At 49.4% G+C, this 15,321-nt stretch overlaps 7 protein-coding genes and 1 non-coding gene across 8 annotated transcripts; 5 read left to right on the plus strand and 3 right to left on the minus strand.

Moving 5' to 3' along the window:
- Positions 1–609: 609 nt before the first annotated feature.
- Positions 610–4,926, plus strand: YALI1_F28393g (uncharacterized protein; the record flags this gene model as incomplete). The annotated part of the gene is made up of 1 exon (XM_002143081.3): positions 610–4,926. One exon carries the CDS (start codon positions 610–612, stop codon positions 4,924–4,926), a length of 4,317 nt encoding a protein of 1,438 aa, XP_002143117.3.
- Positions 4,927–5,688: 762 nt separating this feature from the next.
- YALI1_F28453g (uncharacterized protein) lies at positions 5,689–6,690 on the minus strand (the record flags this gene model as incomplete). Its single annotated transcript, XM_505710.3, has 1 exon — positions 5,689–6,690. One exon carries the CDS (start codon positions 6,688–6,690, stop codon positions 5,689–5,691), a length of 1,002 nt encoding a protein of 333 aa, XP_505710.2.
- A 568-nt stretch (positions 6,691–7,258) lies between these two features.
- On the plus strand, positions 7,259–7,642 carry YALI1_F28459g (uncharacterized protein; the record flags this gene model as incomplete). Its single annotated transcript, XM_068283456.1, has 1 exon — positions 7,259–7,642. One exon carries the CDS (start codon positions 7,259–7,261, stop codon positions 7,640–7,642), a length of 384 nt encoding a protein of 127 aa, XP_068139557.1.
- A 399-nt stretch (positions 7,643–8,041) lies between these two features.
- Positions 8,042–8,974, plus strand: YALI1_F28467g (uncharacterized protein; the record flags this gene model as incomplete). The annotated part of the gene is made up of 1 exon (XM_505711.3): positions 8,042–8,974. The coding sequence occupies one exon, from the start codon at positions 8,042–8,044 to the stop codon at positions 8,972–8,974; it is 933 nt and encodes a 310-aa protein (XP_505711.1).
- Positions 8,975–9,236: 262 nt separating this feature from the next.
- YALI1_F28485g (uncharacterized protein) lies at positions 9,237–9,896 on the minus strand (the record flags this gene model as incomplete). Its single annotated transcript, XM_505712.3, has 1 exon — positions 9,237–9,896. The coding sequence occupies one exon, from the start codon at positions 9,894–9,896 to the stop codon at positions 9,237–9,239; it is 660 nt and encodes a 219-aa protein (XP_505712.1).
- Positions 9,897–10,386: 490 nt separating this feature from the next.
- YALI1_F28490g (uncharacterized protein) lies at positions 10,387–11,535 on the plus strand (the record flags this gene model as incomplete). The annotated part of the gene is made up of 1 exon (XM_505713.3): positions 10,387–11,535. The coding sequence occupies one exon, from the start codon at positions 10,387–10,389 to the stop codon at positions 11,533–11,535; it is 1,149 nt and encodes a 382-aa protein (XP_505713.3).
- A 287-nt stretch (positions 11,536–11,822) lies between these two features.
- Positions 11,823–11,903, plus strand: YALI1_F28505r. The gene has a single exon. It is a non-coding gene; the product is annotated as a tRNA-Glu (tRNA).
- Positions 11,904–12,101: 198 nt separating this feature from the next.
- On the minus strand, positions 12,102–15,074 carry YALI1_F28537g (uncharacterized protein; the record flags this gene model as incomplete). The annotated part of the gene is made up of 1 exon (XM_505714.3): positions 12,102–15,074. The coding sequence occupies one exon, from the start codon at positions 15,072–15,074 to the stop codon at positions 12,102–12,104; it is 2,973 nt and encodes a 990-aa protein (XP_505714.3).
- Between the last annotated feature and the right edge of the window lie 247 nt (positions 15,075–15,321).

Consider the following 15,321-nt stretch of genomic DNA (forward strand, 5'->3'; position numbering starts at 1 on the left):
GCGGTTTAATGCGATAGTAGCGAGATCAGTACAGCTCGTTCCGCTCCACAGCTATCATAGATCTCACTACTATCCATACTTGCAAGGGTCGTGATACAACCAACACGCTACTGCACTCTCGGCTACCTACCCCTATTCTGACAGGGCTCTATCTGTGGCATCTGAATTAGACTTTGCAGGATTAGGTTGGCCAAAAAAAAAGAAGATCCTCTGGCCTAAAAGGCGAAAAGACAAGAAAAAACAGGGGCGGGTTGGAGAGGTAAAGGGTCGGCTTATGGCAATGTAGAGACCGGAAAAGACACAGAAACAAGCGGGGAAAAGAAACATCTGACACTGAAGCTGTAGAATCAGTCCACACAACCCTTGTAAACCACTATAACTCCAGCCTAACCACTAGTGTGCTTCTGCCAGGGTCATCCCCTATTTTGCACATTTAGCCTGCGCCCAACTCTAACTTTCAACGGTGCAGCATATGCTAAAGTTGGAGATGAATCTGATCTGAGATTTGGTGGTCGTATAACTTGTCTGCTGCTTTGCTCTGCATCTCCACACAAAAACAAGCGCCTTGCTCAGCTACACACCCACTTGTTTCCACACACCCTCACCAACATGCGGTGGTTTGTGGTTCTCTTGCTAACACTGGTTTCAGCTGGCCCGATACATTGGCAGCGACAGCAGCTACAACCATACCGACACTCTTTCGACAACCTCGATCTCTACTCACAAGACCACTTTGACACCGAAGTGGCTCTCGACACAGACCCCGTCTTGCTGGACGAACGACAGACACAATGCATCGACCTGTCGGTGGACTTTTGCAGAGAGAGCTGCCAGAGCATCATCACAGAGGTAGCATCATGTTTGCCACTGCTTATGTCCCGATGTCTGTGTCCCAAGATTGAAACGTCGCTGCGGAACATTGCCATCTGTGTCGCATGCACCACCCGTTTCCCCATCATCTCGACGCTTGGAAACCAGGTAGCCGGCTTTTTGCGTATCTGCAGCGCTGTCCAGCCCCCGCATTTGCAGTTTTGCGACATTGAGGTACCCGAAGCCAGTGGCAGCTTTGCGCTCTCGGATCTCTCTGGTGGTCTTACAGATTCCTTTACTGTATCTGTGGGTGGTACTCCCACCAGTCTGCCTAGTTTTTCTGTAACAGACCCTTCTCTATCAGGGCCTAGTCTGACTTTTGATCCCAGCTTCAGTCTTCCTAGCTTCAGCGGTCCCTCTTTTACAGGACCCTCTTTCACAGAGCCTAGCGTTACTGAGCCCAGTTTGACACTGCCCAGTTTCACCTCAGTGTCTGCTCCCTCGTTCACAGACCCCTCACTCAGCTCTTTCAGTCTGCCCGACGTCACTTTGACCGGTCCCCCCTTCACTAGACCGGAAGTGACCCTGTCTAGTGGAAACATCTCGAGATCTACCAACCAGGTGTCTACCGCTGCACCCTCGCATTGTGCCTCGAGCAGAGATGCTTGTATTGCAGCCTGTGCATCTGTGATCACTAGCATGCAGCAATGCAACACTCTGTCTCTTCAAAAGTGCCTTTGTGATGCGATTGTCGACTCTGTCCCGGACGTCAACAACTGTATCTTCTGCAAGATGGTGTTCCCCGACATCGGCACTGCTATCCCCAATTGGCAGATCACGGGCATGCTCCAGTGTCCAGGTGTTAGTAGGGCAGTTTGTGGCACTGTCTTGCCTACCAGTGTTTCGCAGACAAGCCTTTCTACTTCATCTTCGACTTCGTTGGTTGCGTCTTCTTCTGACGCTTCTGTGTCCGGATCTTCTGCGTCCTTTCACACCTCTTCCCTTACAATTTCAGTTTCTTCATCTCAGATCAGCTCCACTGTTAACAGCACCTCTGCCGTCTCCAGCACTGCTTTTGTGTCCTCTGACAGCACCACTGAGTCGTCGGTATTCGAATCTTCATCTTCTTCGCCTTCGTCTACTGTTGCTGTCAATAGTAGTTCTGTTCCTGTAACTACCTCCTCTTCTCATTTCTCGAGTGCAGTGCCTTCCAGTCACAGCTCAGCTATTACCTCTTCGACTGTCGATACTACAGCCATCAAGTCTTCGTCTGATGGCTCTGGTTCGATAGTTTCTTCAGCTTCTGTTTCTTCTTCTAATGCCACATCTGGTATTTTTCCTTCGGACATCACCTCTTCTCAGGTGTCTAACTCTGGTTCAGTGTCCAGCAGCTCCGTCCCTAGCAGCTCGATATCGAGCTCTAGTACCGATTCCAGTTCTGGCGTCCCCAGCACTGTCGACTCGTCCTCAACTTCCGGCTTGCATTCTTCTGCCGTGACAACTGGACCGTCTTCATCTCTTTCTTCGACCACTTCTTTCTCCAACTCGACGACTGACAGAACTACCGCTGTCATTCCTCCTGGCACCCGGTCTTCATTCACAGCTTCTCAGACTGATGTTTCTTCGGGGCTGACAGATAGCTCTTCTGCTTCTAAGACTTCGGCCGTTGATTCATCAACTTCCGAGACCTCAGTCTCTAGTGCAGGAACGTCGGCTTCCAGTACTGGAGAATCGTCAGCTAGAACTTCAAAGTCAACTGCTTCTGAAAGTCTCTCGACTTCTGAAGTTTCATCTTCTGGCGTGACCTCTGAGTTGTCAGCTTCCTCAACTGTGACACCTGATGTCTCCAGCTCCTCTCTGTCTTCTGATCCTAGCTCGTCTGTATCCTCTGATGCATCAAGCTCGGTGTCTAACACAGCGTCGGCTAGACCAGTGTCTAGTTCAGATGTCTCCAGCACGGGTTCCAGTTCTGCGGGCAGTTCGGACTCATCTGCATCTACATCGGGACCTTCGGCCACTAATGTCGCATCCACTAGCTCAAGTGGCTCCGCTTCTGTGTCCTCTACAGACAGTAGTTCTGCTTCTTCTGAGACCAACAGTGGCATATCAAGCAATGGCCCTTCAACCGCTTCCACAAATTCTGCCCCTGCTTCTAGTTCTGCTTCCTCAACTGGTCCCAACTCAGACTCAAGCCATGATCCCACTTCTGCCCCTGCTACATCCAGCGATCCAAGCAGTACTGCAAACAGTGTTTCTCAGAGCTCGTCAAGTGCGTCCAGCTTGCCAGGTTCCAGCCTCTCGGCTCCGGACTCTTCAAGCGTATCTAGTTCTTCGGCTTCAGCCAGTGCTTCTTCGCTAGAGTCCAGCTCAAGCAGTGTGACCAGCTCGATTGTATCCAGCTCTGCAGGATCCAGCAGCAGCGACGAGACTTATACAGGTACATCTGCCACTTCAGGCTCGTCAGCGACAGGTTCGTCTTCCTCTGTCTCATCTGACTCCACTTCTGCCTCTACTACTGACTCTTCTTCGTCCAGCAGTTCGGCAAGTGCTTCGTCTGGATCTTCTGATCCAGGCACTGCTTCTGAGAGCGCAGCTGCTTCAGCCTCTGCATCTCGGTCTGCTTCTGCTTCTCCTTCAGCCTCTGTTTCTTCGGACACATCTTCTATCCCCCAGACTTCGGCTAACCTGGTGCCTTCAACCCGGTCCATTCCCTACAATGGCACTGCTCTTCCTCCCGTGGACAATGGTGTTAACCCCACTGCCAACCCCACAGACTCTCCTGTGTCGGCTCTCGGAGATGGTGAGTCCCCTGTCTCCGATGATAGCTCCCCTTCTCCTACTGGTGGTGCTGGAGATGTAAACGGCAATCCTAGCGATGGATCTGGCGACGGCAGCACAAGCGGCAGTAATGGCGGCGACACTAGCAACGGTTCTGGCAACGGTGACTCTAGTGATCCTAACAATAACGATCCTAACAACCCGAGTGATCCCAGCAACCCTGGTAACGATCCCAACGATCCCAACAGCCCCGACAGTCCCAGTAATGACCCTAACAGCGCTGATCCTTTCAATGCCAATAATCCCAGTGATCCCAACAATCCATTAAACTCTAACGATCCTTCGAACAACTCGAATAGCCCCAATAGCTTGAACGATCCCTCTAACGATCCCAGCGATCCGTCTTCTTCCGGTGCTGCTGGCGCCAATGGCGGTTCTCCTGGTAATGGAGGCTCTTCTGGGGGCTCTGGCAACGGTGGATCGGGTAACAGCGGCAGCGGAGGGACAGGATCAGGTAACAGTACGCCTGGATCTGGATCTGGCTCGTCTGGCTCATCTGGAGGTAATGGTGCTCCTGGATCTGGCAGTGGAGGTTCTAGCGGCGGTGGAAATGGTGGTGGAAATGGCGGTAACGGTGGAAATGGCGGTAACGGTGGAAATGGCGGTAGCGGTGGTGGAACCGATGGTGGATCGTCTGGTGGCGTCAGTGGTGGTTCTTCAGGAGGGTCCTCATCAGGATCGTCTGGAGGATCTAGTGGATCTTCTGGATCTAGTGTATCTTCTGGATCTTCTGGATCTTCTGGATCTTCTGGATCCTCTGGATCCTCTGGATCCTCTGGCTCTTCTGGCTCTTCTGGCTCTTCTGGCTCCGGATCGTCAGGCTCATCGGGATCTTCTGGCTCTTCTGGCTCCTCTGGCTCTTCTGGCTCCGGATCGTCAGGCTCATCGGGATCTTCAGGATCTTCTGGCTCATCAGGCTCCTCTGACTCGGGAACTGGTTTTTCGGGCTCGAGCGGTGGTTTTACTTCTGGCGACAACAACAACTCGCCTAACAACTCGCCTGATGCTAATTCTCCTAACTCCCAAAACCCCGACTCTCCTGACAGACCCACTTCTACCACTCCTCACAACAACGACGGTTCGCCTGCTTCGCCTGTGCAGCCTCCCATGGGCTCTCAAGGCACGATTCCCAATCTGCAGGGCAACCGAACCAACTCTACTCGGGGCAACAAATCCGAGGGCAGTACCACGTACGGTGGCCTGGGCGGCAATGGTTCCATGTTTGGTTCCGCCGCTACTGCGATTTCCATGAGTGTGGTTGTTCTGCTGCTGTTCTAGAAAGACTACAACAAAAACTCAAGACTGAAAGGTTTTATTTATTTATAGACTAATGCATGATATTATGGTAACTGCGATATAGTACAAGTACATTACTGTACTTAAATTGGGGTATATTGTACAGATATTGTATTTGGTGAGGTTCCCTCTCCCATAAAGAGAACTGTTCTACCCGACAGACACTTCCCTACACGTACTGGTATTTGGTTAGGGGCATAGTATGAGAACCGGTAGATTTACTGTCAAATTTCTCGTGAGTCAATACTTTAACCCGACATAATACCTGTTCATGGCTAATGAGAGCGGTTCACATCAACTTGCTATACCAAGTGGTGATGATTACTCAGCGTCATAGTACATACTGTAGTTTGTAGTGAAAATGGAGCGTTGTTGACTATTCATGAGATACAATGACCCCTATTCTGTAGCATCCACAGGCAACTCTTGTCACTGATGAGCGCCAACACAGACCTCACAACCCTACACCATTCCACTGTACACTACATACTCGTATGTACATACTGTACATACTCGACACATTACTACACAACACAACATCTCTCTGATCCTCCATAATTAACCAAATATACATTTCTATATCCTTGCAGTCCAATTAAACCACAAGAATGCAAGCGTGCGCCTGCAAATGAAGCCAGCGAGTTGTTGCCGAATCAGATTGAAGCCTTGTTAAGTCTGTATGACTGTCGAAAAGTGTTTGTCGATCTGTGAAAGCGTTCGATCCTCGCTGTGCTTGCAGTTCCCTTACAAATGGAACTTCTTCTTATCCTTATCCATGGCCGATCGATGCTCCCATTCCACCTCTCCTCGAATGCCTCTCTGAAGACGTCTGAGTCTCAGGGTGAACTGAGGACCCAATTCCTGCAGACCCACTCGCTCCTCATTCTTGAACACGTATCTGTGTCTTCGGAAGAAGATCCAGTCTCGCTGGTTATGCAGAGTCACCACCTGACGTCCCACAAACTCCGGTTGCTGAGGAAACATGGATTGGAACAGCCGTCCGACAGTCTTACCCAGTCGCGTGGAAAAGTTGTTGAGAATCAGCTCGGGAATGTGGGTTGTTGATCGGCCGTGGCCCTTGATCTCCTTAGGCATCTTCAAAGATGACACGGAGAAGTACATGGTGGGGCCCTCGGGCAGATGAATAAAGGTCAGGCCGTTCACCTTCTTTTTGTCCTCGTTGATCACCACCAGATCAGTGTAGTCTCTCTCGGCGCACATCTTGGCAATCTGCGTCATTGTGAAGTCTCCCACTCGCTTTTTGAACTCGGAGCCGGGGATAATGTCGTACAAAAGGTCTGCAAAGTCGTAGGCCTGTCCTCGAGCTCGCTTAGAGGTAGTGATCAGTACCTTGGGGGGCTTTCCCTCCTCAAAGTACTCTTTGAACTCATCCTCTCCCTCCATCTCCTGAGCGATGGTCTCATCATAGACTCGCTTGGCCTCGATGGTGTCAGGCACGTTCTCAGCCAGACGTTTCTCTTTGAGCTCGGGGTTCTTGGCCTCCTCCTTGGCTCGTTCCCTTCGCATCTCGTGTCGCTCCTTATTGAGCTTGTGCTTCATTTCCGCGAACACCTTCTTTCGCTTCTCCTTGTTGGCGATCCGAATATCTCGCTTTACCGTTCCCATCGTGTCTTGTAGTGTGCTATGGTGTCCGATTCTCTGCAAAACAAATTTCTTGAAAATATTGGAGATAAAAAAATCCTGCATGAACTTTATGCAGGTGGACAGAGAAGGCAGATTGAGCATACGGAGGGTAGAATGGGGGTTGTGGGGGTGAATGAAGTAATGTGGGTACTAAGATACGGAAATGACTAGAAAACCTTTGAAAGAAGCTACCATTATTCACATACCCCCACGTGGCAGCTATACCAGGACTATTTTATGCTTACTCTCTCCGCCATGTTCATTCAGAATAGGATGTGAAAATGGGACGTGAATTGAACTGGCGTTGGAGCATGTTTAAGCAAGTTTAAATAACTGTTTAGTGTAGTCTGCCTTCTCACTCTCAAATGGCTATACCAGTACTCTGAACGAAGGGGTTGTCTTGCCGCGTGAATCTTTGATATGTCTTGTGCTCATCCTGCTTGACAAGATGGACAAATAACTGAACGATACGAAGCTATTGGTGAAGTTCCTGGGAATGGAGGTTCCACCGTCTCATAACTGTTGGGGCCGAGTTATATGTCAATGGGAGAAAGGGAGGGATTGATATATTGATATATATTAAAAGCACTGGAGGAGTTTCGGAATCGTGGAGCCTCGTTGATTCCTTTTCACTTGGGGACATTGACAGCTGGGAGGGACTTACAGTAGTATGTGTCCCATCCAGCTGAGACCAGACAAGTTTCGAAATCAACTAAGGGCTCAAGTAGTTGGTTTGCACACAGACGGAGAGCAGACACAAAGAAAAGCGGCTCACTGTGTGCTCTATGTTAGTGCGACTGGTTTCATTGAAAAAATTACATGCATGAAAAATGAGACGCGTAAAATCATTTCAATCCATCAGACGCGAAGCCTGTGGGCGCGGTCAAGGATAGGTACATACTGTAGCTACAAGAAGTACCCCGACAGGCGTAGGAGCACAGCATTGGGTTGCACAGCATTGGATTGCATGGGCGTTGGATTGGCGTGTCTGCTAAGGCCCATAGTGCAAGAACCAGACATAAAAATAGACAGAAACAGCTATCCGAGATGTTAGAAAGTTCATCAGAACACACGAAGCTTGCTACGGATGTGAAAGATCTCATACAGGAGGTTTGGAGTCTCTCATCCTCCGTGGGGTTAGGGTAAACCAAAACAGGCAAATGAATCAGTTGATCGAGTGAACTCATACAATGTGTTGTGTCTTGAGGGGTTCTCATACGTTATAAACAATAGCTGGAAAAAAAGAAGTTTTGAATAAGCCCATTACCGGTTCTCACTTTCAGTCTCCTGTTTTGGTCACTAGACATTCACAACCCCATCGATCTACGAATACCTCATACTGAAATCAAGGTTTCAAATTTCACCATTTGGGACGGAGGCCAGACTGTGCTGTAAATACTGTCACTTTAAAGCACTAGTACAGATACGTCGTTATCACCACCCACAACACACCATGGCTATCTTGGAAGAAATCGACGATGTGGACAACATGGACTTTGATCCCGCGGAGTTCGATCCCCGGGCGGTTCTCACCGACGCCACCGCGCATCAGGAGAGTGACGGGCGAGGTCCCATCAACCTGATTTCCAAGGCTGAGCACGAGCGACGAGAACAAGCCAAAAAACAACAGGAGCAACAGCAGGAGCAACAGCAACAGGCCAACCCCATGGCCCAACTTCAGCAGATGATGGACCAGATGAACCAGGGCGGAGGTATGCCCCCCAACATGGGCCAGCAGGGCAAGCCCGGTACACAGGTGTTTGACTCGGAGGAGTTCAAGAACCAGGAGATCCAGGAGTCCGACTTTAAGGACTGGCAAATAGTCTACCCGGTCTACTTTGACAAGAACAAGACTGTGGGCGAGGGCCGACGAGTGCCTCTGGAGCTGGCTGTGGAGAACCCTCTGGGCCAGACCATCGCCGAAGCCTGCAAGATGCTCACCCTGCCTTCAATCTACGAGGCGCACAAGACTCACCCCAAGGACTGGGCTAATCCCGGTCGAGTTCGAGTGCAGCTCAAGGATGACCCTGCTCTGGGTCTACCCCCTCACAGCGTCAAGAACAAGCGACATTTGTTCCGACTCATTGCCCAGTACATGAAGGAGCACCCCACCAAGGAGGTGACCCCTTATCAGGGTCCTGTGTTCCAGAAGATTATTCAGACCAACCCCGAGTTCCCCTGGAACTCCAAAAACCTACCTCCCAAGCCACAGTACCCCCGAGGTTGGAAGATGCCTGAGATTCTGCCTATTCTGTCACCCGCTCTATCTCATGGAGAGGCCAACAACGATATGATGGAGCAGATGGCAAATCAGTTCATGCCTAAGATCCCCGAGGCTCCCCCACAGCAAAAGGTCAAGAAGATGAAGGTGCGAGTCGGAAGATAGGTTGGAAGGTATATAGTATAAACATTGGATTAATGAATGATGGATGGGTAGATGCGGTGAAAGGTGTTTAATATGATGCTAGTTTCCAACACGCCATGGTTATTGGCTATAGGGCATACATTTAAGATCAATCCGTAGAAGTTCAGTATGTACGTATGTACTGTATGTACTCTAGTTGTACCGTAACTACAAATAAGCATCAGATACATCCAACTCACCCTTCAATTATTCTACTCTTTTATACTCGTACTGTCGCACCCATCTACTCCTTAGGCGAGTACTGATCTCGGTACTGCTCAATCTTCTTCTTCTCGTCCTCGGTCAAGATGCCATCGGTGTACTGGATGACGTCGTTGAGGTTGAAGATGTTGAGAACAGGCACGTTGTAGGTCTGGGAAACAACCTGAACGGCAGACTTGGGGCTGTCAACAGTGGTCTCCTGTCGATCCAGTGCAATGACCACAGCAGAGACGGTAGCGCCGTTTGCGTCAATGATTGAGAAGGCCTCCTTAATAGCAGTACCAGCGGTGATAACGTCGTCGATAATCAGCACCTTCTTGCCCTTGAGAGAAGCTCCCACAATGTTTCCTCCCTCACCGTGGTCCTTGGCCTCTTTTCGGTTGAAAGCGTACTCCTTGGTAGCGTACTTCTCTCCGCCCAATTCGGCAATCTTGGCGGCGGTGACGGCGGCCAGAGGAATACCCTTGTAGGCGGGACCGAAAATGACGTCAAACTCGACTCCGGAGTTGATGATCACCTGGGCAAAGGAAGCTCCGACAGTGGACAGAGCGACTCCGGTGTTGAAGAGACCGAGGTTGAAGAAGTAGGGTGAAGTTCGGCCGGACTTGAGGGTGAAGGAGCCAAACTTGAGGGCCTCGTACTTGGTAGCCAGATCCAGAAAGTCCTTCTTGTAAGCCTGCATTGTGGTAGTAGTGATAAGAGATACGAAACTCCGATGCTGAAGGTAAGTTTTTTTTCTGCCATTAGAGTTGACATGGTGAAGAGATGGAGATGGGGTAGAGAAGGATATTTGGGGGTTATATTTTGAAGGTCAAATAGTATCTGACACTAGGGGGGTCATTTCAAAGAGTGCTAGGAACTTCTTGTCTCAATATTCTGGTTGGAATAGGGACTTTGAGTCATTATTGCAACTACTTGTACTACCTTTCCTTGACGTTTTTTTTTTTTTTTTTTACTTGGGAGATTCATTTGTAGACACTATATTACTTAAAGACGGAACGACAACACCCTGATATTCTCTACAGAAAGGTACAGGTAATGAATATGCAAGTGAAGCAGAACATAAATTTCTACACCCCAGAGGTGCCAAATAAGGCTTCCAGGTCACCCAGGGATCCCGCAATTGCTACCTGTTTCTGATATCGCCCCGCAGCTAATAATCCTCAAGGTTCATGCACAACACTTCTACTTATCACCACACCATGCCGACCGAAGAGCAACTCCATGGGATCATGGAATCGCTGCGGGAGGTGACAAGAAAGTCCGGCTCCGCTCCGACAACACCCACAAAACACTCTCCCCGAAATTCGACGCTCAAAACAGCAACTCCAAACAGATTCACAACAGCATCCTCGACATCTGGAAAAATATCCAAACGACCGTCTTTAATGGAGCGAATTAGACAGGTCAAGGAGAAGGATTATCGAAGAACAACAAAGGAAATCACAGAACTAGCTCCTACGACTACAGCAACATCAACCCCTGCTACATACACTCCGTGGTCCAAGGAAGACTTTCTTGACCGGGTCTCGACATACACTTATCAAAAGTACCCTATTGAGACGTCGCTGTACCCGAAACTGAGTCCCTATAATGTGGCTCGTTACGGCTGGAAATGTACAAGTTCAAAAATGCTCCAATGCGTGAGTTGTGGGAGTTATCTGGCAGTTGTCTGTGGAGAGGAAGATGATGAAGCTACCATCAAGGTTGTGCAGGATAAGTATCTTGGGCTTATTACGCGGAACCATTCCAGTAGATGCTTGTGGAAGAACAAGCCTTGTTCTGAGAGCCTGGGATCGATCATGGGCAACATTGGACGGCTTCGAAAGGATTTAGGAGGAAAAATTGCAATTCCCGAGGGCGTCGAGGTTACTGTGGATGGACAGAGTGTGGAGGATTTCTTTAAGAAATTACTTCTTGAAGTTGATGGTGAAGTAAACAAGGAAATCGACGAGAATAGGGGACTGGATTTGAAGGAGGAAGTGAAAGAAAATGGATCTGGCTCTAATAAGGACTCAAACGACCTGACGCAGTCAGCTGAACTTGGATCCGACTCAAAACTCATCCCGGAAGAAGTGTCTAGAATCACACTCGCTGCTGGATGGAGAGAATCCCACAATATGTTCAAGTGCCACGTTTGTTCAAGAATAGTCAAACCCTCTGAGACGTTTGATGTGGTGCAGGAACACAGAGACTGGTGCCCCTACGTTGTGGAAAAAGAGGGTGACAAGCCCGCATGGTGGCAAGTATTGACCAAGCCATCCAAGGAGTCTTCTAAGAAGCGTCTCTCCAATATCAGAGAGGTGTATTTCGGTGTATAGAAACGTATTTATTATTAGACATGACTAGAATTTAAAAGGTAGGAGATGTACAAGCGTACATACATACAGATACAGTATTTCTCGCAGTTCATGGAGATAATAGTTCCAATACCCACTCATGGACCAAATATAAGTAGTTAGGATCTGAAAGCCTGTATCATAATTAATTCAAGACTAAGGAAGACCTTCATATATTCATATTGTCCAAATTCGCAATCTTTTTATTATTCTAGGCATTTTTTTTTATTCTAATCTTTACTAACCCAAAATACAGCTCGTTTCACCTTTCCGATATAGTGTAGGGGCTATCACATCACGCTCTCATCTTGAGAACCGTGGAGACCGGGGTTCGATTCCCCGTATCGGAGTGTACAGCCAACTGGCTGTCTCTTTTTTTATTCTTCTTTTCCCTATCATGTGTTGGTATCAACCAATTTTGCATGAGGATAAGCTGACTAACCCTTTTGACCTGTAACCCTCCCATCCCTTCTTATGGGTGGGGTACGTGAAATACGTCTCCGCCTTAAATCTATACATATAATCATCATTCGTTACTATATACATGACTACTCCAGCACAGTCCACTTCTTTTTGTCCATGGTTTCGTATCCGGGGCCGAGAGCGGCCACTGAGTACCCGGAGGGGTTGACGAGATACTGCTTGGCAACCCGCTTGACGTCATCAACAGCCACATCAAGCAGCTGCCGTCGTCGCTTCTCTCGCTGCTCGTAGGTAAGTCCGTTGGCATAGAGAGCCATTCCCTCTGACTTGACGGAGATGGGGGCATCGATTCGCTGGAAAAGGGACAGCTTGGCCTCCTGCAGATCGGAAGAGCTCCAGTCCTTCTTGACAGACCACTCTCCAGCCTCCTGGCAGGTCTGCAGGGTTCGTTCCAAGTTGGGGTCTCGGTATGAATAATATGAGAAGAAGCCGTCAGTGGGGTTATAAGAGGCTCCTCCACCGTAAGCGCCTCCCTTTTCTCGGATTTCTCGATGCAGATGCTTGTGGGTCAGCATGTTGGCGAGTACCTGCAGGGGAGCTCCGTCAGCATGAGTGTAGGGCACTCCGGGGATGGCAATACCAGCGTAGTTGACCTGGAACGGTAACTTGAACAAGGTGCTTGTGGGAGTGGTCATGGGGATAGACAACGACGAGATATTGAAGGGCGACTCATTGGTCTCGAAGGACTCAGCGAACTTTCGCACCAACTCGTCGTTCTTGGTCTGCATGTCCTGGCCACAAGTGACGGCAAATCGCTGCTCACGGGTCAGAGCAAACTTGGCAATCTCCTGGAGCTTGGGGATGACCTCGTCGACAAGCTGCTGCTCGGACTTGGCAGCCAGCTCAGACAGGAAGCGCACCTGGGCCACACCCCCCAGAATGTCGTCAATCTTCTTGACAGGGGAAATATCGGAAGCAGCTCGAAGCATGGCGAACGAGTGTCCAGACTGAGCCAACGCGTTGGACAGGTTAGCGGTGGAGGCTGCAATCATGGTCTTAAGCTTCTCAACGTTGGTGAAATCAGTGTTTCGAAGCAGCTCCTGAAACAGGCCAAACATGGTCTCCACATTTTTGTCCAAAGCCACACCATCCATAGCAAAGTTGAGCTGGGACGACGGCAGAGAAAGAGGAGAAGAAGAGCAGGAGACAGAGAAATCAAGACCACCAGTGTTGAGTTTGATTTCGTCTTCCAGTTGGCCCATAGTCTTGTCCTTGGTTCCCAAAAAGGTTAGGGACGAGGTGAACAGAGGAAGGAAGGGGTAGTACTCGTGGGGAAGACCCTCTAGAGAAGAGATGGAGTGGAAGTAAGTCAGACCGTTGGTGGGGGCAAGTCGCCACTGGATGGGATAGGGATTCTTGGTATGCTCCAAGGCAACTCGAGGCTTGCTTCTGGGGATGTCTGAGACGTGAAGAGTGGGCAGACAGTCAAGGTTCTCAGGCTCTTCCTGCATCTTTTCCAGGTTGGCCCCGGTCTCGAAGATTTCCTCCTTATCAGATTCAGTCAGTTTGGCCAGCTTGTCGGTCAGAATCTCGTCCTCCTTTTCCTGCACATTCTTCTCATAGTCGGGATTGGGGTTCATCTGAAAGTGGAAGTACTTGTTGTCGAGCAAGTACTTCTTCATCACCTTCTGCAGGAACTCAGGGTCGGCCTCCATGTCTTTGTTGAACCGATCGAGCACAGAATTCCACTCCAGAGCCTCCAGGGGGTCGACCTGGTTAAACCAGCCAGGAAGAACACCGTTCATAAGAGCCATACCGAACTTGGCGTTCTGGTCCTTTCGAGCAAGCTCAGTCTGATGCAAAAGACCGTCGATTCGGCCCTTGTCGAAGCCCTCAGCAACGGTAGTCTTGATGGTGTCGAGAATAACAGTCTCGACCTTTGTAAGATCGCTCTCGGTCACTCCCTGAAGACCAACAGAGAAAATGTTAGCTCCAGGAGCACTGTCAAGGCCAGTGTTGGGAGAGTAGGAAGATCCAAGACCGGAATCAATCAGCTTCTGATGAAGGGGGGAAGAATGACCGTCAATGAGTAGAGAAGAGATGATCTTGACGCAGAAAGACTCGTAAATGTCCTTGGGAGAACCCATCAACCACGACATGGACATCTTGTGCTGCTTAGACGTATCCAGAAGAGTGTCAATAGGACCCTCTTCAACGATACGGGTGTTCTCAGCGGCAGAAGAAAATTCGAGAGGCAATCTCTCGGTGTTTCCGGGAGTTTTGGAGATCTCACAATTCTCAAATTTGGCGTTCAGAGCCTCCAAATGGTCAGCAACAGAGATATCTCCATAAGAAAACGTCTTGGCGTTGCTGGGGTTGTAGTGATCAGCATGAAACTTCTTGAGACCCTCGTAGGTGAGTTCGGGAATAACAAGAGGGTCTCCTCCAGAGTTGTTCAAACTGGGGTAGATCTTCTCCAGGTACCGAATGTAGAAAGCGTAAGCAGCATTGGACATTTGACCTTTCATCTCGTTGAAAACGACACCCTTGAGGATGATGGGACTGGTCTTGTCCTTGGAGTCCTCGTTTTCCAGTCTCCAGCCTTCCTGAGAAAAGTCCAGCTCTCGAAGCAGAGGCTTCAGGGTAGCATCGAGGTACACATCTCGCAGATTCTTCATGTCGGTAGCGTTGGTGGTAGCAAAGGGGTAAAAGGTGTAGTCCTGGGCGGTCATCGCGTTCATGAAGTTGGCAAGAGATCGGTTAAGCATCTTGAAGAAGGGATCTCGGACTTGGTACTTTTCCGATCCACACAACGTTGTATGCTCCAGAATATGGGGAACTCCGGTTCGATCGGGAGGATTAGTCTTGAAGCCGATGGAAAAGACGTTGTTGGAGTCATCTCGAGCAATGTGCAGATGCTGGGCTCCAGTGGAGTGCTCTAGCAGGGTAGCCTGCAGATCAAACTCGGGGATCTCTTTGGTTCTGAGAACATTGAAGCCATGGATATTGTCGCCGACAGAGAGAGTGGGTGCGGAGGTGGTGGCGAAACGTCGAACCACGGCCTGGACCGGTTTTTTGAGCGACTTTAGACGTAACATGGTGGTGGAAGAGAGTGTCGATGCAAGTCTCGATTTTAGATAAAAGAGTGAACAACTCTAAATGATTTATAATAGTTGGGGGAAGGTAGCGACGAGGCGGTGGTCACATTACAGGAAAACAAATATGGATTGATACCATGTACCATGAGTGATCACGTGCCATGAGTGATCACGTGGACAGTTTTCGTAGTCAGGATTTCCGTCTGTGGGTTTCTGGAGAGTTGTTAGAGCGTCAATAACCGACATC

This window comes from Yarrowia lipolytica, chromosome 1F (genome assembly GCF_001761485.1).
Source record: "Yarrowia lipolytica chromosome 1F, complete sequence".
Taxonomy (NCBI): domain Eukaryota; kingdom Fungi; phylum Ascomycota; class Dipodascomycetes; order Dipodascales; genus Yarrowia; species Yarrowia lipolytica.